The 24,672-nt window shown below is 43.5% G+C and overlaps 2 protein-coding genes across 9 annotated transcripts; both read right to left on the minus strand.

The window, feature by feature from the left end:
• Positions 1–4,686: 4,686 nt before the first annotated feature.
• MIIP (migration and invasion inhibitory protein) lies at positions 4,687–11,509 on the minus strand. 7 transcript variants are annotated; one of them, XM_085080055.1, is made up of 11 exons: positions 11,347–11,425; positions 9,846–9,951; positions 9,553–9,740; positions 8,551–9,018; positions 7,829–7,931; positions 7,415–7,526; positions 7,145–7,209; positions 6,580–6,709; positions 6,136–6,232; positions 5,225–5,332; positions 4,687–4,929 (listed from the first exon to the last, which is right to left on the minus strand). In XM_085080055.1, exons 3-11 carry the CDS (start codon positions 9,721–9,723, stop codon positions 4,774–4,776), a joined length of 1,410 nt encoding a protein of 469 aa, XP_084936181.1. In that variant the 5' UTR covers positions 9,724–9,740; positions 9,846–9,951; positions 11,347–11,425; the 3' UTR covers positions 4,687–4,773. The 7 variants fall into 7 exon arrangements, with proteins under 7 accessions (XP_084936181.1, XP_084936185.1, XP_084936183.1 ...); XM_085080059.1 differs by lacking the exon at positions 9,846–9,951 and having other exon boundaries at positions 9,553–9,724; positions 11,347–11,509; XM_085080057.1 differs by lacking the exon at positions 9,846–9,951 and having other exon boundaries at positions 11,347–11,479.
• A 653-nt stretch (positions 11,510–12,162) lies between these two features.
• Positions 12,163–24,200, minus strand: MFN2 (mitofusin 2). 2 transcript variants are annotated; one of them, XM_085080048.1, is made up of 19 exons: positions 24,062–24,200; positions 23,551–23,707; positions 22,853–23,031; positions 22,039–22,174; positions 21,516–21,678; positions 20,891–21,015; positions 20,474–20,582; positions 20,274–20,381; positions 19,730–19,883; positions 19,420–19,487; positions 19,167–19,288; positions 18,709–18,835; positions 18,433–18,537; positions 17,909–18,011; positions 17,024–17,244; positions 16,736–16,885; positions 16,300–16,496; positions 15,805–15,939; positions 12,163–15,168 (listed from the first exon to the last, which is right to left on the minus strand). In XM_085080048.1, exons 3-19 carry the CDS (start codon positions 23,025–23,027, stop codon positions 15,099–15,101), a joined length of 2,268 nt encoding a protein of 755 aa, XP_084936174.1. In that variant the 5' UTR covers positions 23,028–23,031; positions 23,551–23,707; positions 24,062–24,200; the 3' UTR covers positions 12,163–15,098. The 2 variants fall into 2 exon arrangements, with proteins under 2 accessions (XP_084936174.1, XP_084936175.1); XM_085080049.1 differs by lacking the exon at positions 24,062–24,200 and adding an exon at positions 23,813–23,834.
• Between the last annotated feature and the right edge of the window lie 472 nt (positions 24,201–24,672).

Raw genomic sequence — 24,672 nt, forward strand, 5'->3', positions numbered from 1 at the left:
GGTACACATGTGCTCAAGCAAAAGTACTCATGGTGTTTTCTAATGTTGAAGTGGCTGATTTTAGTCCCATGTTGTACTTTTACCATGGTTTCTTCTGCTTTTAAATTGAGAAGTTCAGTTAATACATATCTAGCTGTATAGGAGGGAAAAAAAATAGCAAGAGAAGTGTCATATCTAAACTGTGAGACAGATAAAAGAGACCATGAAATTTAAAAGCACACATATTAAAGTACCTAGTCTAAAATCTGTATTTCAGTGTCTGTTGGTGTTGCTATTTAGAGCATTGCAGTATGCTGACAAAAAACCCACCAATTCTTGCTCCTTAGCCTGATCAGACAATGCCAGAGCTTGAAGCTTCACCAGGAGCCCCAGGAGTACCAAAGCAGGGCTGGTTGGGATGCACACTACAGACCTTGGGGGCACCAATTAAAAAAGGGAAATGAAGGCATTTCCTGCAATAAAAAGCGCAGAGATTCTCGTGGCTGAAAGAAAGAAAGCAAGAAATGAAGAGAAGAAAACCAAGAATGACTTTCTTGCTGCCTTTCTCGATCTATTTATGCATTTTAGCCATCAGAGAGCTCTGTTCCTGAGTATCCTGGAGAGTGACACTGTGGGAACAACTCACAGGATCCTGATGATTTTAGATTTTTTGTAGATGGAAAAATAAATAAATAAATAAAATAACTAAAGCTTCATTTATGCCACAGATTGGCAAAATTCTGTCCCTCCATGCCACTCTGGTACTGATATTTATTTGCTGGCACAAACAGTGCCATTCTTATAGGTCAATAGTTCATTCAATAGTTCTCATTCTTAGTATTAAATATTTATCAACCCATTTAATTTTGTCACTTCAGTCCAACCACTTTGCACTCTGCTAAATACAGACACTTGCTGTCCTGCTTCAGCAATTTGCTGTGGTATATTTGTCCACTGTGATCAACAAGATGGTGTGAAGCTCTTTTTGTACACTTGTTAAAATGTAGCAATGGCTTAAAACAAGTTACCATCAGAAAAATAAAGGTTACCATGTTAATAATAAAGCTAACATGGCTTTTTTCCAATTACGTTTCTTTACACGTCATTTAGATAGATTTTATGTGGATAACAAAATCTTATACCTTTGTTTTCATTATCTCAACTAATACTACTGCTTTACATAAAGCGATAAAATAACTAATGTAACCAAAAAAAATCTGAATAAAATGTCTTTTACTGCCCCATAGTAGCCTCAAAACTAAAGTACATTTTGAGTCAGACTGAAAAATGAGAAGAGCTGACAGAGAACTCAGTTCTCTCAAGAAAGCTTTGGCTTCCATGAAAGAAACCAAAACTATATCACAGAATTACTATGCCCACAGGCTGGGAGAGACAGAGAGGGAGAGGGAGGGAGAGAGAAATGACCTTGAAATGAGGAGAGATCACACCATCTGTGCTTTCAGTAATTCTGACTTCAGCTGCTGGCAGGGTGGTATTTATTACTTATTACACATGGTCATTCTCCATGGAAAAAGCTCTTGGTAAAGCAATTTGAAAAAGCACCAAGAGCTCCAATTCTGTACATTTTAATCCCAAATTGAAAGTTAAAAAGTTTGGTGAAGACTGGCCAGGTGGTTGAAACACAGAAGTGGGACTCATTAGTTCCCCAGAGTGTCACAGAGCTTTTAGGTAACTCATATCCTTTCTTGGTTCTCTGGTTCTCATCATCTAAAAGCTGAGTTATAAAGCTTAGCTAATAACAGAAGCCAGATGAACTTTCCTTCACAGACATAAACAAAATAAAGCTGGGAAATATTAAATCATTTTAGTGAAAGAATCAAATAGGAAGATTTTCAGGATGCAGTTTTTCCAAAGACTGTAAAACATTTTTTCTTTGACTAGCTGGACATCTCAACCCTAAAAATTTATGGTGTTATTTTCGTCTTCCTGGCAGTTTTCCTCTGCAGAAACCAATGGAAAGGGGAAAACCAAGTCTTTACTTTTGGTAAGCCATCACCCAGGGAGCTGGTGAAACTGAGGGGTTTGACTCCAGAGGGAAGGGGTAGAACTTCTCTTGTGTTTCCAAATTCAAAACACTGCGAAAACAAATTTTTATGGGCTTTGAAACCAAGTTCCAAAGAGATGAAAGCCCCCAGAATCAAAGTTTGCAAATGATTCAAGAAGAAAATTCAAGCCCCATGCAGCTGTTTCACCTGGCAGTGCTGGGGACAGTCACTGCTTGATGTGCTGACAACGAAACAGAATGCATCAATCAGCACTGTATTAGTGCAAAACTCTTGATATTAATTCTTACAGTGCACTGAGAGCAGTGAAACACCTGATCCTGAGACATCAAAACTATCTTAAAATAATGAGAGAATTATTTAAAATAATGAGAGAATAAGACAATCATTGAAGGCCATCTGAGAAGGAGGTGGGAGCTGTTTTACCAGCTGAGCTACACTGCTCTGTTCAAACCAATCACAAGTGCATCATTTACTGTGTCTAATTTGTCTAATTAAGCAAAGCAGGATTTCCCATCTCATGAATCAGTGCTATATGCATGCAATAGTCAGAAAGGGGAACTTCAGGGGGACACCAGCTTTACCACCAGAACATGAGGCAGAACAGAACTGACACAAACAACACACAGAGCCAGCCATGAACAGGAAACACAGCTGCCCAGACTGAAATAGCACGTTCCTAAGTGCTAGTAATGGGAAAAAATGGGAAAAAAACCTACCTCCAGGAACAGGAGACATGCTATCCCAGAGCCCTGTGCCTACACAATCAAGTCCAGTCTGTGTTATGTTGTGGCTTAGGAAACCCCTGGCCTCAAACCATGTCTGTGTTGCTAACCCACAACCCTGACAACCCACACACACACCCTGTGCTCCCCCTGGGAATGCAGATCTCAGCTCTGTCTCCAGCACTGCCCACTGTCCAAGGGCAGGAGCTGCTTTAACCTGGCTGAAATGCAAATTCCCAAGCAGTAAGTAGGTGTGCTTCTCCACAATGAACCCCCAGGTGACATCTCAGTGCCTCCTGCATGGCAGGGTGTGCTCTGCTCTCCAGGATTGTGTCACATGCTGCAGGACAAAGCCACTGTGCAAAACCTTGTTATGACACTAGGAAAGATCCCTGCATCCCACCCAAACTGCTCCTCACAGCACGTGGCTGGAAGGACCTGTGCAGGGCTGGATTGACCACTGCAGATGCCATGAAGTGCAGAGGAAGGGAAACAAAGAAGCTCCACAAACAGGATTATTTTCAGTCTGTCTGAGCTTGCACAGAGTCAGGATCCCTCAGGCCACAGCCAACACACAGAGAGACAACCTTGGGTGAGCAGAGGCAGCATCAGCAGCTGCTTTTACCTGTTTGTGGTGGAGAAAGAGTCTTCATCACACCTCCAATGCTTTCACAGGTGTGAATGACTGAATGTATTCCCAGCTAGCAAGAGACGTTTTGAATTCAACATTAAGTCCAACCTGTGTCCACCAGAGAGATCTAACATACTGAACCTGACATACTGAATTCAGGTTACTGAATCTATGAATTACTGGATCTACAGCAGCAGCTTTTCCCTGTTGTGGAACAGGCTTGCTGCAATTTATTGCAGGAAAAATTAAGGAAAGGCTTATGATGTTTTATGTTTTGGGTTTGAAGGCCAGGTAGTAAAAATGGTGAATTTTCCCTATTTGGTATAAAATTTGGCACCTAGTGTTTTATAGTCACTGGGTTAGTTTCTTTTCAAATTAGTATTTCCAGAAATGGAAATTAGGTGACCAATTCCACCCACTTTACCCTACAGATACATAACCCAAAGCTAAAGTCATGCTAAAAGCCATGCTTTTCATTTTCCATTCCAAGTCTCACGCTAAGATTTCATAAACTTGCAATATTCCTGTCCTTGTTTTAAAAAGTCTATTCATACATTTAATAAATAATGCATTTGATATAAAAATAACAGTGAATGCCAAGAAGCTGCACAAGCCAAATTCATTCTCTCAAGTTAGCTCCCAGAAATATATTTGAGGCAGGAATTTCTGTTTCAGAAAATTCAAAGCAAAGTAAAATATCAGTTTTTTTGTTTTCAGACAAGGAAAGCAAATCACACTATGTGAAATATTTTGGTACAATTTAAAAACTCTAAAATGTTTTTTGGTTTATCTCCAGAAAACTTGGAAAACCAGAAGCAAGCAAAATTTTCAAACATTTTAAGGTATTATCTAGCTCACTGATGAATAAAATCTCATTTTACTTGAACATGTTTTTTTCACATTCACAGTTGCTCTGATGTAATACACTCTGTAGCTGCACACATTGCACTGAGAACAAATTGGGTTTTTAAAGCTTTTTACTAAATTATTGAGGAACTTAAGTTTAAGGCACTAGAAAATTATGTGTCATGTTTCAAACATTTGGAAATAAACACATTTGTGTCACTCCACTGAGCCAGTCCCTCCACAGGCCAATTCCTCACCCTGGCACTCAGAGTTAATGCCATACTGCTGGTTACTCATTGAGGTGAGAGATACACTACTGATTTTGGACAAATTCCTTTCCCCAGCCCTAGGTGGGACAGCTCATGCAGCTGTTCAGAAGCAGCTGTAAAAGGCAAAAAATTCAAAGTGAACACAGTGGATTGTACAAACCCAGATCTGTGTATTGCTTGCTCACATACACACATGACTATGCAAACCAGGGAAAAGCTGTCCAAAGGTTTATTTTTATCCAAATTGCTTTGTTCCTGAGTTGTTTCCACGTGCTGTGCCAATCCCTTCCCCAGGGCTATCAAGTCAATGACCCAGAGGGTTGAGGGAGGGAGGTCTGGACTGGGAGCTGCTCTCTGCTGTCCTGGTTTGCTCTGCTAAACCTCAGGTGTGCCAAGTGCAGCCGGTGCAGAAACTTGTCACTTCTGGCTTCTCCTGACACTCTGGACATTGCATCCTGGAATCCAAATAAAGAGGATATCAGCCAAAGAATGCCAAAGTGAATTTTCCCATTTTGATGAAGACTGGTGAGCTGAAAAGGCTGTTGCCTGTTATTCAGCTCCATTTCCTTTCTTCTCTGCGCACACATTTCCCAGGAAAGGAGAACATTTCCCGGTAGTGATAAGGAGATAACCTTCCAGGCATTTCCGTTTGCTCAGCCCTCAATAATCATCCCACCCTTTGGAGATGGGGCTGCAATCTCCATCTGTGCAATTCCCAGCATCTCCTGGGACTCTGGAGGTTGTTCTTACCAGGTGAGAAGAGGGAGAAGGTTTCTCTGCCAGTGAGGCTCGCAGATCCAAACTGCTGAGCAGGGAGTTGCTAGAAGGAACTGTATTTTCCCAGCCAGCCAGGCAATGCTGTGAAAAAAGATGGGAATGCTTTACCCTTATCTATTGTGACCTGTTACTGTTTAGAAATAACTTCTGCACAGGGAGGTTTAAGTGAGTAATTAATTATTTTCCGAGGAGTTTTATATGACTAACAGGAAATAAATGAAATCTCTAATAAAGGAGAACTACACAGTTGTCCCCTCTTCCACCTTTCTAAACTGATCTCCTGCTCTGTGAACTCGAGCACCCGACCTCTCTGAACCTGTCTCAACTGACTCATCCAGTTCCCTAAACCTCAAAACTAAGCTTCCTCCCACCTCTTCCCTGGAAATCTCTAGGTCTGGGCTAGGTCAGATTAGCAATACTGACTGCAGCATTGACAACTGGCTGGAATACAGGATCAACAGTACAACAGCAGTTTTAAATCCACCCTTGCCACTACTAATTATGTGAATATTTCATGGATAATTGCCTTTCAGACTCTTTAACATCTGTGGAAACAAACACAGGCGCTCTTAGCTATGGTTCATCATGTTGAGAGGCCAATGCCTGCAATAGGTCAGCCAAATCTGCCCCAGAAGGCTACAGCTCCACATGACATTTTCTTCTGTGCAGTGCAAAGCTCTGGAAATATGCCATACACTGATTGCCACTCACATGAAGGCACGAACTCAGAACACACCACAGGATGTTCTGGCTACCTCAGTGACGCAAATCAGAAATTTTACTGGAAACTCTGCCAGGGGAATGAGTCCCAGATTCTCTTTCCTTCTTGCCATAAAGCAAGGCCCAGCCTGGGCTGTGCCATCAGCAGGAAGACAGCAACTCACCGAAGGCAGAGCTAGATCATCTGCTGGCTCAAAGCTCCTCCTGCGATGGGCTTTGTACTTGTAGGCTGGCAGAAGGGTGGACCTGGGAATGCTGACCCTGCAACCACACAAGGGAAAGAACAGGGAATTTGCATGCCTTCCCCACCCAGAATCCAAGGGTCTAACCCCTAAGTGAACCAAGTGAAGCAGTTTTGGATTAGGGCATTAGACACTTTACAGGTACATTCAGATTCTGGACCAAATTCAGACAAAGCATGCATTTCTCATTGATTTCAAGACTGAAAAGATCAGCAAGGAGTTTTTAAGCAACAGATATCTCTGCCTTGAGAACAGCAACCTTCTACAGAGCTGTTGTGATGCTCTTTTCTCCTTCACCTGATCAGCTTTCTCTTGCCTATTGTCTCCTTGAGTTGTGCATATTACAAAGCAGTAATTCTAGTTTACCTGACATAGGCTGGCTCTTCCAGCTTCCCTGGGGACCGATGGCCACGTGGGATTTTACACACAGGGCAGGCAGATTCTGCATTCATGGGGACACTGAAGAGGCGCCGGTTTAACCGGTAACAGTAAACACCTGCATGGAACAGCAAACCTTCAGCCTAGCTCTTGTTTGTCACAAGGTCCCTGAACCCAGCTAAAAAAGCTGTGCTCTACCACAGTGCTACACCTGCATGCTATAAAAAGAGCTGCTTTTCCCAAAATATCTTATACATTTCCTGTCCCCAAGTAAGTTCCTAAAAAGCAAAACCAAAATTTCAACCTCTTCGATTTAAAAACCGAACATTAGCCAATTACAAGAAACCCCAACAAATTAAAACGACACTGAGAGAGGATCCCTAGAAGACTCAAGTATCTTTGGAGTAGGAAGTTGAATCTGGTTGAAAAGCTGCAGCTGAAAATAACACATTCTTGCTTGTCTTGCACAGTACAGTGCCCTCTCAGGATGACAGGTAAAGAGTGCTCAGTTGTTTATTCACAGAAATTGCATTAGGAAGAAATATGATCTTACACGTATGGGAACCAGTTTTCAAATCCAGTTCTTGTTCAAGACCTGTGCATTCCAGAGCCTTTGGCCTGAAGAAACACACAAGAAAATCAGTTAGTGACAGACAGCCTGGCCCTTTGAACAGCACTGCCTTTCCCAAGCACAGATTTATGACTGGGAGGTAAATAAACACCCTCAAAGCCACCTTTGAAATGTTCCACTCCAGTCAGACTATGGTTGTCATTACTAAGGGTTTGAACATTGCTGTTTCACCCCTTCCCCATTCCCACTCACTCTGGGGGCTGCTGATGGATACAAGCTTCTTTGTTGGCCTGTCGGAACTCCTGCAGCTCAGCAAAGTATTGCTCAGGTTTTTCTGTTACTGAAGACTTTGTATCAAGGAGCCCTGAGAACATCAAGGAAAGAGAAAAGTTCGGTGATTTACAAAATTTGGGAAAGCACCAAAGCAAGCCTCACAAGAAACAGTCAAAACAAAATAATGATCATGAGAAGAGCAGAGCATCACGTCAAGCCACAGATTTATTCTGTGGTTTGGCTCTCTTAATGCATTTAATTCATTCCAGATATTTGGTATCCCTTTTGACCCCACTTGGCTTTGCCATTTGCTGCCTGGACTCCCATACCACTGCCACTTCAGCCCTCCAGGTAAGCACAGATCACCTCTGGTGCTTTGGAGTTGGGATTCACCTGCAATCCAGTCATAGCCCAGGAAAGGGAGGGCAGACCAGCTGCTCACAGGTATGGCATCTTCTTCACAGTCAGGCTGAAAAGTCACATGTCGAGCTTTCTTCTGAAAGAAAAATATTTATCAAGACTTCCTAATCATCTGGCAGGACAGTCAAAGGTACAGCTGAGGAGACAACTGGCAGCTGTGGCTTAGTTTGAGAGTGGATTCTATCTGTGCCTCTACCAGATTTGCTCACCAGCCCTTTGTCTTCACATAAATAAAAGAGAAAGAAAAGGCAGGGACCTTGCCCAGGTAAGGCAGGATTTTTCAGAGCCTTAAACAAAATGCTGAGCTCCCTGAATTGCACATCCCTAAAGATCAGGCAACCTGTGCTGCCCTAGAGGATGATCCCAGCCAGGGCTGCCCTTCACACCTCAGGAGACAAACTGTGGAACAGCAGCACTGCACCTGCCTGCTCTCCCTCAGCACGTGGATCACATCTGCAAAAGACAGGCCAACCTCACAGTGAAGTGTTAGGGATTTCTGGTCTTCAGTTCACTGGCTGAGGAAAGCAGGGCCTGAACAAACTGCCAACAGCCCCTGGCTGCTATAGCTGGGAACACTTCTGACCCCAACTTCCAGTTTACACTGTGGGAACAGGGCAGGTAATGTTCTCCTGGCCCTTCCTCCCCATCATTCTGTTGACTTAGGAAAACAAGAAGAGAGTGGGTCTGACATTTACCTTCAGCTCTTTGGACCGAGGTGTCAGCAAGACTGATTTAGGGATATGGGGCTCTCTGATGACCACACACTGCTCACTGGTCTCTTCATTTTGCACTCTGCTCAGTGATGGCCCCAGGTGACTTTTCTCATGGGAACCATGCAGCACAGCAAACTGTTTCTTGTTCTCTCCATGCCCCAGGAGGAAGGATTCTTTCTCTGGACTTCCTTGAGCATGGCCATCCCCACCCACTCTGGAGATTTCTCTGCCACACGTGGTTGCAGACACTGGTGTAACATTCTTCTCTTTCCCAGCCAAGCTGGAATCAAAACCTGCTCCTTCCTGTGTCTTCACTTGTTGCTGCTGCACCCCTCTGTCACTGCTGCTGTGTTTAAGAGATGAACTGAGGGCTGAGCCAGCTCTGGGTTCCACAGACACCACTATTGCAGGGTCAGCTGTAGATTCCACTGCATCGTCCTGATTTTCCTTCTGTAAAGATAGAGACTCCCTTAACACATGGCATCAGTCAGACTACAAATACCTTTCACAAGAACACTTCACTCACTAAATCAACCGCTCATTCTAGTCTGTTCACTCCTTTAAATTCCTGTGGGGGAAAAAGAAAAATCCTTATGTTTTGGAGGGGGTAAGAAAGATCCACTTGCAGCTAAATGCAGCTTTTCCCAATTTGAGGAATCACTGAACTTTCAGCCCTTGTGCTTAGAAGAAACAAAAAGATTTTGTTCCACAATGTTCATTCCTATCTTAAATGAAGAAGAAACTTGCCTTTCTTAGGCAGGAACTGATCTCCAAACCCTTTTCCAGAACAGGTTGAGACCACAGGATTAACAATAACCAAAGGGCAGCTACTTTTCTAACAGACTCTATATTCCACATTCCACTTTCTAAGACCTCTTCCATGTCCATGGCTCCTTGACTACACCACACCACACCATGGGCAGAGCTGCTATCATACAAGGCCCATTTGCTTCCCCAAATTTCTAGCACAGACACCACATATACCTCTCTCCTGGGCAAGGGGACACATCTGTCAGCAGCTGGGCTGCTATCAAGAGATGCTGAAAAGAGCAGCTTGCTGGGAAGTCCTTTCTTGATCTCTTCCTGCTTCACTCTGAGCCTTTGGAGAAGGTCCTGGCTGGTCTGGCGCAGCCTCTGCAGCAGCTCTGAGTCCATGCTACAAAAACATTTTACTGTAAAGCAAGAGGAAGAGTGAACTACATAAATTCACTGCATTAAGTGAAGAAGCAGACACAGGTGAAACTACTTTCAGGGGGCTTTTCCTAAAAAACACTTACAGCTGTTGAAATATTGATTGTTGCTCCTGAGAAATCAGTCAGTCTCAAAACTCCTTATGCTCAGAACCAGCACCACTAGATGCTTCTCTCCCCTTGGATATACTGTCTAATATTTTGCACATAGAAAATCAGAGCTGACTTAACAGAGACAAGAAACTCCGACAGAGGAAACAGTAAACATGAAAAATTCCCATCAAAAAGCTAGATAAGAGACATCTGGCTCAGAAGCCTAATTTTAGGACATACTTATGCAAATCTGTTGTAATGTTCTTTGGAAGCATTGAAATTTGTATTGTGATAACACCAGGATGCTCGTAAGTTCAAAATATGGTTAATTCATATGAATGTATCTGCTACATCCAAAAGAAATACTGAGTCAAAACTATCCTCCATGTTCCCCGGGCAGGAAGGCTCCAAAAGGCTCAGGAAATCCCAATCCCACAAATTAATTAAATTAAATCCCACAAGGGGATATCCTTTTATTAGAAGAGGGGGGTGAAAAGGAGTTAATAAAGAAATAAATAAATAAAGCCTGGTTTAGCTGAAAGGCTGTCACAGCGTTCAACATCTGTCTCTCACCACAAGCTCCTCTAAATTTGCAAAAAGTGAATTTTTAAATAAAACAGAAGCAAACCCTAAACCCAAACTCCCACACTGCTTTCAAGTAGACTGATAAATTATGTTCCCAAGAAAACTATGTGCTTCTCTGGGACCTTTTGTTCTAAAGGATCCCCAAAACCTTCTGCAAAGCTCATCTGATTTGTTTTTGTGTCTGCTACCTTGGCAACTGGACATGAGGACTCCAATGTACATGTGGTACAACAGCAGTGGGGGGAATGGAAAGCAGTGCTAACAATCAGCAAACTGCAACGTATCTCTTTGTTTAAAAAATAAGGGGGAGGTGCACTACAGAACATAAAACAGAAATATCAGCCTTGAGGCACTAAATTTGAGATAATTTGAAAAAAAAACCAAAAAAACAGTAGTTCTCACAGCCTTCGCAGGACAAAGCTAATAGCTTTGATGAGCATCCTCTCATCGTTGCTCATCAGAAAGCAAATACTCTGAAAATAGCATCAGTCAAGGGACTTTCTGGAAGGGTTTTACCAGATGAGCTCCACTCTTGGCATAATCCACAAGTCCTTCACGCTCAGCCTCGAGGGCTCGGGTTCATGAAACTGCTCTAATTTGGAACCTTTGCGGAGAGCAGCTTCGTCCCCCGCAGTTGGAGGTAAACAACGGCTGTCTCGGAGCTGCGAGGAAGTTGTTAACTCTCCGCGCTGTTTCTGCACAGACGCGCTGGCTCGGCCCTCCCACGGCCACGAGGGAGAGACAGCATGTAAAATTCCCCTTTCCTGTCCAAGAGCGCGGTCGGGCAGGCGGCAGGGACCGGCGAGCCCTCCCTCTCTCCCTTCTCGCCGTGCGGGCAGCCCGGGTGTCGCCAGGCCCTGCGGCCCCGCCGCTCAAAGTCCCCGCGCAGTCCCCGCGCTCCCCAGCCCACCTGCGCCGCCCCCGCCGCTCCGCTCTCTCCGCCGGGGGATGCCCGCCCTGCTCCGGGAGCCGGGGGATGCCCGCCCCGCTCCAGCCGCCGCCGGGATTCCCCCGGGCGGCCCCGGCGCGGCCGTTCGAGCGGGCGGTGCGGTCCCGCCCCGCGGCTCCCGGCATGCGCGGGGCTCGGCCTGCCCGCGGGCGGCAGGAGGCGGGGAGCCGCTCGGGACACAGCCCTGTCCCGAACCAACCAGAACCCCCAGAGCCCAAAGGGAGCTGCTTTGAAAACTTGTCACTGGAAATCTGCCCTTTCCTAACACGCCCGGTGTCACGTACCAGCTGAGGATATTGATGCATCCGAGTTTCAGGCCACTAACTCAGCAATTGCTCACTATTACTTCCTACAATATTCTCGAGAAAGATGTAACTTACCAACTGAGGATATTGATCCCATCACAGTTTCAGGCCACTCAGTTGTTGCTCACTATTACTTCTCACAATATTCTCAAGATGTAACTTACCGAGGATATTGTTCCATCACAGTTTCAGGCCACTAACTCAATAGTTGCTCACTATTACTCCCTACAATATTCTCAAGAAATCGTTGATTCAGTACTGACAATTTTAGTGCAACTAAAACTTTCTATCAGACAATTCAGCATCGTTGGTCTCCTTGTTAATTTTCAAAGTAAGAACACAGAAAAAGGTCACTAGTGTCAAACATGCAATTCAGTATCACAAAGCAGCAAAGCTATATGTACTGACGATATAAGCTGATATACTTGCACTGGAAGACTGTATCACAACATGCAGGACACACCAGGAGAAATGTTTTTCCAATTCACTTTTATTTTGGTTTCCATTGTTTACAGCACTGTTACAGGACTAACTCATGCAAATTTATCACCTTAAATACAGCAGAGAGAAAACTCACTGGTAAGAGTATTTCGGAGAGCTCCATCAACATAATGCAACAGGAAAAGTAGCAGCAATAAGATAAAAGTGCATTTAGCTGACCTTCTTTAATGGCAGTTGGGTGAAGACTGCTTTTGGAATTACCTGTTTTAAGGATTAGTTTAGCATTCTTTATGAAAATCAGAAGAGAACAACCTCCTCCTGATAGTGTTCATTCCTCCACCACTCTCAATTAAAGAAGTACAGCTGTAATTTGTTTCAGAGGAATCCAGCTTATAGGCCTGTCTGTTAAAAGACTCATTCTCAATCACTTGGGTTTCCAGGGACAAGGCTTACACATCCTTACCCACACACATTAGCAGCTTTGCTTCTGAAAAAATTTCAAGTGGTTCTTTCCCCCTTTCTGTAGGTTATGTTTCAGCTCTGCAGTGAGAATGCCGACAGCACCCGAGCCTGAGCAGCGTCACACACACACAGCAAGTTCTCAAGTTCTGAGAACCCATCGATCTCTTTTCCCTTCACAGATAAGACACTGGCTTAAAGATCAGCTCATTTATCAGATTTCCCCTAAAGGCCCATTGAAGAGATGCTAACACTACCTCTTCACAAGCAAGGTCAGCATTTCAAGTAGTCACGAGCTGCTGAGCTGTAGTACATCATCCTCTGCCTTGACCTGCAGTTGACAATATCCTTGTATTGCATTAGGGATGTGCTTAGTATTTTAACTCAATAAAACAGAACATAACTTATTATAATTGTATATGACAGCTTGAGAGACTAAAGATTCAAATTTATTCAACTAAGACCTGCAGCAGAGTAACAGTAGATGATTCCACTTACTCCAATATACTTCACCTCAAGCCCAGAGTACACACTTGCAGGAGCAAAGACTCAAATTTCTTTCTTGCTCATTTTCAGATTTGATCAAATCTATATTCACATCCTGGTGGCTGCCTGAGGAACCCAATTCAAGGTCAAAGAAACCTGACGAAAACAGCTTTTCAGTTTGAGTTGGAGTCAAAGTTGTCTACTGGAAGGGAAATGTTTGTTTTCTTTCTGCATTCTGGGGATGTAAGAGTCTCAGTGCCAGCTCCTACACAATAAAGATACTTCAAGTCTTACTGCAAATCTCAGAAAGCTTTACCTAAGAAGTACTTACTGACATTTCACTATTTTTACTCCCTCAAGTATCAGGCAGCTTCTTTCTGGAACTTCCATGATATGAAAAACATGGGACTTGTCACAGGTACATATATTCACACCTGAGCCTGAATGAGAAATCCTAAAGCCATTTTCAAGGGAAAAGTCTCTGTCAATAAGAAAAACACCCCACTGCTCAACAGCTCTGAATTCAGGTGGGATCTGCCTAAAGACAGCCTATTCTACGTGTGTGATGCTGAAGAGATTTAGGTTGTCACTAACCACAGAACTACAGGATCTGATTCTGAATTCCTCAGGCAACAGAAAGGTTATAACCAACACATGGCAAAACACTGACCCACAAAGAGGAAAAGAAACTTGCTAGAGAGGAACCTAATCCTACTCCTCCTAAAATCAGTGAGAATTTCTTCTCTATCAATTCCAACAGGAAGAGACTCAAGTCCTTACAATTCCCAAATATTATATTCCAAATTCAATACTGCATCTGAGCAAAACTCTACAATTAATTTAATGTATTTGCAAATAAAGAATGTATTGAAAAAAAGTAAGTTGCTTAAAGCATTCTTGCCCTGGCATGAACTACGAGGGCCACAAGTCCCCCCAGCCTCAGAGGAGCTGTACTTGCCTGCATGTTCTGATACTTTTAACAGAAAAGAAACATATCAAATCCTATTGCTGCTCGGACTGTAACATCCAGTGGGAACTCTACATGAAGCAAAATCTCTTACAGCGTGTAATCCACATGCTGTTCTTGTGGCCAAATAGTGGTAATGGAATTCCACAGGCCTGCTTCCAGAAACACAGCTGTGCTTTTCCAAAGAAAACCCACATTCACCAACTGAGCTTGTAAGGCAGTGCATTACATTGTGTCAACTGGCTTCTCTTTGCTAGTTTTCTTCCTCAACAAGCTGAGAAATTATCAGCACTTTCACAGAACCTAGTTCTGTCTTTGTAAACTATATGTCCACAGCAGGAAATGGGCCAGACTGTGTTATTACAGAGCTCTTAAGAGGAAGAAAACTAACTCCAAATTCACTAAGCTTACCAAAGCAAATCTTAGTCCCTCTTGCTCCGGAAGAGAACTAGGTTTTGTTCGCAGGTTTAAGCATACTGACAGCAAGAAACCTTTCTTAGAAGGGACATTGTGATTCTCTGTTATGTTCTAGAATAACAGAACATTAACCTAGGAGACAGGCCTGTGTGGGCTATAAATGCTTTGTGAAACCACCATCATATCTGTGTGCATGGGATCTGTGTTTAGTCAAACAGCTGCTTCTCACACATACGGCAACCTGGGGCTTGGGAGTCAAAAGTTCTGTCTTTATGAAGTAAAACAAACAACTCCATAAAGATGTGTCAGAATAACTTTTAACCTGATAAACATTTGCTTGATTGCTTTAAACTTGTTTAAAGCAAAATGAAGTGCAGTAAAAGCCCCCTGTAAATGTATAAAGCACACATTCCTCCTGAAGTAGCCTGGTCTCACAAGGAAAAAGAAGAGTTATTAACAGCTAGTGTTTAGAGGTGGGACACAGAACAGGGAAGCAGAATCCTATTGTTCACACAGCAACTGGAAACACAGCAATAGGCTCTTGCTCATTCCCTTTAGGGAATTCCATCACCCACCATGTTCTCTGCAGTAATTAAGAGAGCACTGAGGGAAACTGTTGTTTTTCTCTTCTTCCCACATTATCTGCTTTGCTGCAGGTACTGATGTGTGAACATGTTGAGCTCGCTGTCAAGCCAACCTGCTTTGTTCCTGCAAGGACAGAAAGTTTTCTTAGGTGAATGAAACAGCTCTCCTCACGCCAGTCAGAAAAAAGCATGACTAAAACGAGTACACAGCAAGGCACAGAGTGCCACAGGTCTGTTCCAAAAGGCTGCTGCCATTCCTTGCAGGTCAGGAATGCTTGCCTGCTGTCAGCCCCTAGGCTTTGAGGCTCAGAGATCTTGGACACAACTTCACACTGGTCTTACTGTCTTGGTAAGGAAGGTTTGAAAAAGTCTTCCCAACAGCCTTTCCAGGGTAAAGAAAACAGCAGACAACTGGGAACAAAGGTGAAGGCAAGACTTTTTGCATGATTTCATAAGGGCCTGAAGGAGTTTGTGGGAGTGGAAGACGGTATGTTTTGATAAAAGGGAAGGAACTGTAATTCCAAACAAATAAAAAACAGGAAGAAAAAGGTGCTTTGTGAAACGGAAGCTTTAAATGACTGTTGACAGTCCATGGGAAAGTACCTAGTGAAAGGGAACATGACTTGGTAGGGAAAAGTGCTGACAGCTGCACATCAAGTGCTATGACAAACAAAGACAGAATGAACTCTAAGCTACAGCTCATTTGAACATCCTGGGGCAATCACATGAGAAATAATTGTATGGAATAATCAAATCTCACCTGAGCAGTTTTGCTTTGCTCTGCAGTGAATCCAAAACTTCAATTTTTTTATTCATGGCAGAAATTTCTTGCTCAAGATTCTCCCGTGTGATGTCCACTTGCTGACACAAATGAGCAAACGTTCCAGCAAGCTCTCTATGAAACAAGAAGAGTGGGATATGATGGAAAGTAAGATCAAGCAGCACATGCAAGGAATAAATCCCTTTGATGTAGTGATGATGGTATCGTGACTCAGATGTTCATCTTTCCACTTCTGCATAAGGGTATGTTAGAGCATTTTGATTTAAGACATGAAGTACATTAAAACTAATGCCTAACAGCACCCAACCCCTGTATATACAAAATAAGACTAATATTATTTTAAAACACGTCATTACATTTTTTAACTCTGAACTTCAGCATGAAGTCATTTTTTTTTAAACAAGGCTTAGCATTTTAAAAAGCCCCTGAACAACAAAACTTCTGTTAGGTTTTAGCTGAGTATAGGGAACTCACTGCTGGACTTGGTGGCTGCAGTTTGAGCCCGTGTAGCTGACGATGAGCTGCAGTTTCTCCCCAGCATACTCCACAAACTGCCGCTTGAAAGCTCTCTCCTTTGCTTTGGTGGTCCAGGTGAGTCGCTCATACACATAGAGCAGCCCATAAAGGCCAAAAGAGAGAGCAATCAGTCTCCAACCCACAGCCTTCCAGACCTAAAGAAGCACAAGGAAAAACAAATTACACAATCATCATTGCAGACTGATGCTCACTCACAACAGTGCACAGAGCATTGCCAAATCAGCTCACTATTTATACACAAATGGAAGATCAAAGGAGAAAGTAGGTCACTGTCTGTGAATAGCAAGTATCTACAGGATACAGCAGTGCAAGTGCTTTTTAAGTCAGTGCTCCAAATTAAGTTATAAAAATGCTGCCTAGAATGCACACATACCACACCACCAACCACGATGATCCCCACAGAAGTTCGGGAAGTTAATGAAGCCAGTCCAGTCACCATGGACACCATGAGTTCTTCCTGGGTCATGGAGCCCTGAGGCAAAGGAGGCAGACTGGGATTTGCTGGTGTTAAAGGGCGCTGAACCTAATTAGAAAAGCAGGGACAAAACAAAATCAAAGGAGAGAATTAGAGGAGGAAAACCACTGCTCTTCCCACCAAAGGGACTTCAGCAGCCACTGAAATAGCAAATATCTACCCCAACCATTCAATGAGGTACTTTACCTGGTCATTATAGCCCATCAAGGCCCGACGACCATTCTTTGGTCCCAAAAATCTGTTCACCAGCATTGTCCATCCAAGAGAGAAATGGAATTCTATGTCCTCCTGGAAGTCGGCACAAAGCTTGTCACAGTTCAGATCATAGCTGAGCATAAAGCACTGACGGGGAATCAACATGTCTATCTGGCCCCGCAAAGAGACTGGGAGGAGGGGTTTTAAACCATCTGCACAGACAGGAAACAAAAACATGCAAAAAATGGCTGTTGAGTTCACAAGAATTAACTGGTCTTGTATTCTGTAATCAGGGTGGTTATGGCTTGTTTAATCCTCCACAGTGAGTTTCCTTAGTACGTTAAATTTCATAAGCCAAGCATGTTGCAAAGTAAGAGATAAATTATCAATTACTATTCAATTCTTGGCTCTTCAGAGCAACTCAGAAGGAAATCTTTCCACAGACCCTCCAAAATCCTTATAGGTAGCTGGTGAAGTTTACAGATTAGCAAGACCTTGGAAAACAGAATCTGAAACCCAGTTCTACAAGTCTTTAGGCACCATAGTCCCATTAAGTCCCATATTCAGACAGGCACCTAGTTACAAGTAATTTGTATTTCATTAGGATTTGGAGTGAGAATCTCTCAAATTTCCAAAGCCACAGTTCCTCTCTGTCATGAGGATTACATTGACTGTAATCCTCATTAGGAAATCACTGCACAAGTTCAGACACAGAACTAGTCCTCTGCACAACAGTATTACTCATCAAGGTGGAAACTCAGATGGTGACAGCTGCACATCACCCATTTGATTAATAAGAAACTCAGAACATCTACCAAGTTATTTTGCATTGCAATTCAAGGCAAGAGAAAGCAGAATATTGCCTGTGGAACTGACCTATCATTTCTTGCTGCATTGTCTGCAGGGATGTTGTAATTGCACTGGAGCAACGATCTGACATGTTACGGCCCAGGCCTTCCTCGATGTGTTTATGGAGCTCCTGACAAACAAAGAGTTATTAAGATTAGAATAAACATGGCTAAGATGCATGCTGAAGGTACTAGAGCTTCATGGTTAAAAAGACCCTCCCAGAACAGGAGCACACAATGTCTGCCCAGTGTTCTAATATCAATTTCATACTTCCACCCATTTTTCAGTGAAGGGGATGAAAAGGCAAATTAAAAAAAAAAAATCTCACATGGACTCTTTATTTTAAGAAAAGTTTTGCTCAATCTATATAATATGATATATAACATGTGTATCATATTATTAATGAGATTATTAAAACAACTGAAGTTTTAGCTCATATCCTAGCTGGAAGATTGTCAAATATCTCAATGAGCTGGCATAATTACTGACTCAGAGCTAAAAAACGTCTCTTAAATTGCTTAAGCAACCTGCAGGAAGCAAACATCACTTACACTCTTGTACACTTTAAGAACTACTTGAGACGGATGGAAGTCTGCTTGGTATTCATCTACCAACACTGAGAGCCGTCTGATTTCTTCTGCCATTGCATTTGACACCTAGAAAAACAGTGCAGGAGAGAAAATAAAGCTTCTGAAAGCATTTCTTCTCTTCCCATCTGTAACTCCCACATTTCTAGTACTTTGAAGCTTTGTCAGCACTGTGCATTTTCCCCACTATGCTGGTAGCTGTTTCAGATAATCTAGTTTTCTGCAGCCACTAGTCCTTACCTGTCTCTCCACCTCTTCTGTGATTTGTTTGATTTTCCGCTTGTAGTCTTGAGTAAGGAGCTCCAGCTGTTTGTCTATAAAACCTAGACGATCCTGTCGTTCCTCTCGCATTTCCAGACAGTAAACTCTGGTGGAAAAAACCCCTGTGTCCATCAAAATGCCAGATAAATGCATTTTTGATCTATAAATATATTTGAATTCCAGAAATAAGACAGATTCTCCTGCCCAGTAACAACACATGTCAAAATCTGCAATAGATTACACAGTCATGGCACAGGACAAAAAAACGGTCCTTTTCTCAATACTTCCACAATTCACTAGAAGCAAGACCACCAGTATATGTTCTTTTTGCTCCCAAAACCACTGTATTCTGCTTTGCATTTCAAAAGCCCATATTCCCTTACATCTCTCCCAGAATACAAACTGCAGTTATGCAAGCACCAAGCACCAGCTCTCACCGCTGTTCCTGGGCAGCAACATGCACAGAGTCCATGATGAGCCGAACATCTTCCGCAATCTGCTTTGCTCTCACCGTATGCTGCTCAAATTTTGTTTTCACTGCTGACTGGGAGATACATTCCTGCATACAAAAGGCAGCCCAAGATTAGCAGCAGGCAGGAGCACACTAACACAACTTCTCTTTCCTGTATGATCTATTTCCAGTCTTTCAGGAGTAAAATCTAGCCAGAAGGTCAGCACACATTTGCTCACCTCAAACCTTCTCTCGAAGCTCTGAAACTCCAGCATTCTTACTTGAAATCCATCTGCCAATGCTCCACCTGAGAGAAGGAAAGCACAAAACAGCTACTTAAATTTTGAGAAAGCAATCAGATGCCAGACATCAGGAAATGCTCCTGCTTTACACTGAAGCCAATGCAAAAGTGCTGCTAAGTCATCTCTTCAGTTGCAATTGCCTTATTAACAATTTGGCCTTACCCCAAATTAACACGTTTTTTGAAACAAGATATTCTCTATTTTCTTCCCTATAAGTAAACGGCAAGTTTCTGCTAGCTTTCCTCACCTCCTTCTGGCATCCCTTGAGCCTTTTGAATCCTGGCATTCAGCACTTCTTTTGCAGACACAAAGAAAATTCGATCTCCTGCCTGGGCTCGATCCACCACACCCAGCTCATCTACCAGGAAACTGGTACACCGCTCCATGTGCTGCCGGCGCACCTGAGAGATAACCAGGATAAACCACACGTGTTAAATCCACTTTAGCCACCTCTTCAAGGTTAGACCAAGCACCGAGATGCCCTCTGCTGGTCTAAGCTATCAAAAGAGCAAGAAAAAAAAAATTTGCTATTTTATGGGATTTTCCAGAGGTTATCTTAAGTGGTCTGACTTCAAAAGGCCCCTGTGAGACTCTTGATTTCCTGCTCAGAAATTTCAAGAGTCATGTCCTGGTCACTGGTCTATGCTCCCTCTAGTCTCCACACTAAGGTGATAAAAATCCAAACTGTAGAACATTCTCATAATAGCACTGTCCTCAAGGATCCTCAAGGATCAGAATGAAAACAGACTCTGTAACATTCATGCAAACAGTATTTTAAATGCATCACAAACCTCTTCCATGTATTCTGGTTCAGAGGCAGAAGCATCCCAGCGGTTATTTAAAATAAATATATTGGGTCGAGATAGACGTTCATTCACCTTGTGAAAGAATTGCTTCTCCTACGGAAAACGAAACAAAACCTCTTTAGATTAATGCATCAAATATTTTTAACCTTTAGCTAAATTAATTGAACAAGTGGATTTGCACATACAGTTTGCATCAATGTTGATTCAGAATTTGCCACCAGGACAAATACGTCAGCATCGAGACAGAATTTGTCAATCCAGCTGTCCAGCTCTGTGGTTACATCAATGCCAGGGCTAGCAATAAAGAGAAATGAGATATTACTGTGCCATGAATACAGCAAAAACAGAATAAATTAAGTTAATAAGAACTTTTCAGAGCATTTATTTCTCATGTCAGAGCTACACTGCCCTGAGGTGACACAGTATAGGTTAAAAGGAAGTAATGACCAAGAAAATCTCACTGTTAATTATAGCAAAGGACTTTGGTCACTGTCTTAGATGACAACAGGGTCAATTATCTTGAAGTTTGTTAAATATATATTTGAAACCTTTTCTGTAATTAGTCTGTGATAAGCAGCAAAGGAAAGAAAGCTATTTCTCACCTGTCCATCAGCACCAGGTCGTCCTTTAAGAGAGAACATTTGGAATTGGGCCACATCACACTGACTAGGCTGCCAGCATTCAGATGTTCATCCTGATGAAGGGCATGAGCCAGCTGGTTTACTGTCTATGAAAAGATGGAAATAACATTTCCTGTATGCCAAGACCCAGTAACACAATAATCTCCCCTTCACAGACAATTTAAGATAAAGCCCAAGTCCAAATTGTTTTCTCCCTGGAAGGTTTTCCACACAAAACCTTCTTGAATGGCCTAACAAAAAGGCAACTGTTAGTGAGAGTTTTTAACAGATTTTTACTGTCAGGAAAGGCTACTGAGGAATTATCAGGAAGTCTGTGATTTTAGCAGTCATACAAAGCTCAAAACTTCCTGAGTCATTGTTGCCTGCTATCACTAACATATACAACATATCATCCTTTTCATAAAATGAACAAGTCTCCACCCTGCAATTCGCTTCATTCCTTACTGCCTACATCTAACAAAGACTCATTCTTCATCTCCACTCCTTTAATGATTAAAATCCTTGACTGTGAAATTTAATTTTCTTGTTTCTTCCCTTTTCTGACATTTCTGAAGAGCTTTTAACCTTATGCTTAAGGAAATTGTACCTTAACACTCTTCTTTTCCTCTGAGCCTTCAGTCAGCAGGAAAGCCTCATGTCCATCTGTCCCTTCTACACGCAAGAAGCAATTAGTGGTGTGTCCAATTCCTGAAGGAAGAACTTTGTCCCACAGCATGGCATTTATCACAGTGCTCTTCCCATTGCTTGTCCTGCAGTCAGGTTAAGGATGGTGTTTCAGGCTTCTGAGAGCCAGATGTGCTCATTTTGATATTACAAAAAGCAAGTTCTCTAAAGCCAAGCTGTATCGGAGCCATTAACAATTTAGGTGCCTAATTTGCAGAGGCAACCTGCAAAAAGACTTCTCTATTTCCTCATTTTAAGAATTCTTCAAATTGAAGAATTACATGATACAATATTTGTTTCCAATTTACAAAAGCACCTATACCAGGAACATGCACATTACAAGCAAAAGCTAAAGCACTAGTGTTTCTATAAATATTTTTTACTGGCTACAATACTCAAATGCTTTGCTGAGTGAGGAGCGTAGGCAACACCAGCACGTGACTCACCTCCCAAAAAAGGCAACTTTCATATGTCGTCTTGCCAACACTTCACTAATACCACTGACTTTTGACAGGTAGCCTTTGACTTCCAGTACCTGCTCTTCTGTGGTGACAGGATCAAGCTCGACATTCTTGTGTGTTTCTAAAAATCAAAACAGATCACATCTCTGAATGCCAGAAGCCATCTGGGTCAGTCCTGGGTGAAAGCCCCCTCTGTGATGGTAACACACAGAACTGAATGTTTATGGTGATCTTGACACAGGCAATGACACCCTGAGGCAATTCTGCACCAGCATTTATCAACGGGCCTCTTTTGTGTGTCTAATAACCATTCCTATTCTTGTGACTGCCTTGAACAGAACAGCCAACACTACAAACAGTCCAGCACCCTTAGAGATAAAATCTGCCTGTGCCTTAAGCTGTTAAAGCCAATTACTGGGGTACATTACGTGTCAGTAGCAATGTCTGCAGGCAAGAATACTGAAAGGATTATAGGCAAAAAAAAACCCCTTTGGTGTTGTGTAATTAATTAAAAATCTACCAAACATAAAAACAAAGCATAGCTGCCTAATTAGCTCAGTTTCTTAACATGCATGAACTTCTCGTCTTCAAAATCTGAACCTGAACTCTACTCAAATTCAACAAAATAATTTTCAGTTTTTCTTGCAAACATGAACATACAGACATGCAGGTAAAAATACACACAGCTTCAGCAGTGCCATTTAACTGATTGAGGGGGTTTAGCTGTGTGTGTGTGTTTGGGGAAACTGTAGGTGGGCAGAGCATTGTTACACACCTGCAGTTCAAGAACTCAGCTTACCTTCCAGGAACAAGGAGCTCTCGTTGATGTATGCAGCCAGCTGCTCAAAGATACCATTGATTTTCTTCTTTGCAGTGACAAAATGTTTAAGTGGAGAAGCATTTACCTCAGCCATGTGTCTTTTATCCTTCTTCACTGCAACTATTGAGTTGGAACGAGTAAACAACAGGGACATTGCGCTACAGGGAAAAATCCAATGAAGACCAGTGTCACCAAGTGCCAACAGCAATCCAAGGGGGTGTAGTGACAGGACAAGGGGGAATGGCTTCTCACTGCCAGAGGGCAATGTTAGATGGGATATTGGGAAAGAATTCTTCCCTGTGAGGGTGGGGAGGCCCTGGCACAGGGTGCCCAGAGAAGCTGTGGCTGCCCCTGGATCCCTGGAAGTGTTCCAGGCCAGGCTGGACAGGGCTTGGAGCAACCTGGGATAGTGGAAGGTGTCCTGCCCACGGCAGGGAGTGGCACTGGATAATTTTTAAGGTCCCTTCCAACCCAAACCACTCTGTGATTCTGTGATCCAACCGAGCATCCTTACAAGAACTAGATAAATAAGCATTTTAAAAATTATCTTCTTTCTTTTAAAAGAATTTTTTCCACTTTATACAACTTATATATCGGGAAAAAATTAAAAAACCTCTTTCTTTCTCCCTTCCAATAAACAGGCTCGCAGTAATCACTCCTCCCCGTCCTCCACTTACTTTCAGGATGAGTTACGTTTTCACAAGTCAGGCATGGCCAGCTTGAGGCCCTCTCGAAGACAAACGGCAGCAGTTTTCCCTGCCTGCTCTCTCGCCCCGGCCGGACTCCTTCTTCCCGCAGCTCCTTCAGCGACGCTGAGCCCAGCCGGTCTCGCCCCTGTGGCAGAGCGATGAGGATGAGGAACGCAGCTCACCGAGCTCCGTCACGGCTTTGTTCCCCCGCTATCCCGGGGAATCTCCGGGCTCTGCTCCCCCACCATACCGGGGATGCTCTGGGTTGACGCTCCTGACGGACGCCGCCGCCTCGCCCTCAGCCCTCAGGGGCGGCGAAAAGGGCGGGAAACGCCCTCCCTGTGCCCCCTCAGAGCCCTGCCCCAGCGGGTCCGACACTCACCCGCCCCTGCTCATGGCCCTGCCCCTATCTCTGCTGCTCGGCAGGCGACCCCCAGAGAGACCGGCCCGGCCTGGCGCAGCCTCAGCTCCCCTCGGCCCGGCCCCGCCCGGGGCTCACCTTCACCGCCGCTCCCGCACGGCCGCCATGTCAGCCCGCGGCGCCGTCACCCGCGAGGCGCGATGAGTACGTCACCGCACTGCGCCGCGCGCGGGGCATGCTGGGAGCTGTAGTTCCGGCCCTCATGGCAGGCCGCTATGGCGGCCCGGGCCCCTCAGGAACCGAGCCACGGACCGTGTGACGGGAAAGGGTTTAATGCGAGTTCCCCACGCTCCAACCGTACAGCTCGGCAACGCCCACCACCCAACCGGCCCGAGGAAACACAAGAAAATAAGGAAAAAACCCCAACTGCTGAATAAATACATAATACACATTGTAGACATCTCGACAACGGGCTTATCAATGCCTTCGTTTGGTAACAGACAGTTCTGGAGTTCACGTTATAGGATTTAGTACAGTTTTACTTATCAAATTATTGCCCCTGCCTGGATTTTTCTCTCCTGGGCAGATGTGAGTGTGAGGCCTCGAAATAGAGCTGAAAAGCTCAAGGAAAGCAGTGAGGAGAGCTGTATTTCCCTTCCTCAGGCACATTCCAAACAGGTACAGCTCCTGCCAGAACTTACCTGTCTAAAGCTATTCTGCCTCATTCGAGTGACCCATCCCACAAGAAG

The sequence above is a fragment of the Lichenostomus cassidix genome, chromosome 21 (assembly GCF_008360975.1).
Source record: "Lichenostomus cassidix isolate B80296 chromosome 21, HeHo_3.0, whole genome shotgun sequence".
NCBI lineage: Eukaryota > Metazoa > Chordata > Aves > Passeriformes > Meliphagidae > Lichenostomus > Lichenostomus cassidix.

Bases quoted from the DNA above. Each gene is read 5' to 3' on its own strand.
- MFN2 (XM_085080048.1), bottom strand. From the start codon at position 23,027: ATGTCCCTGTTGTTTACTCGTTCCAACTCAATAGTTGCAGTGAAGAAG. The intron at 20,583-20,890 runs GTGAGAAATAGC...CTTTATTGCTAG, and splicing joins GACCTGGTGCTGATGGACAG to CCCTGGCATTGATGTAACCA. The intron at 15,940-16,299 runs GTGAGTTCCCTA...CTTGTTTCATAG, and splicing joins TGCAGCCACCAAGTCCAGCA to AGAGCTTGCTGGAACGTTTG.
- MIIP (XM_085080052.1), bottom strand. From the start codon at position 10,975: ATGCCAAGAGTGGAGCTCATCTG. The intron at 6,710-7,144 runs GTAAGATCATAT...TGTTCCATGCAG, and splicing joins GAAAACTGGTTCCCATACGT to GTGTTTACTGTTACCGGTTA. The intron at 4,930-5,224 runs GTAAGAACAACC...TTTGGATTCCAG, and splicing joins CTTCTCCCTCTTCTCACCTG to GATGCAATGTCCAGAGTGTC.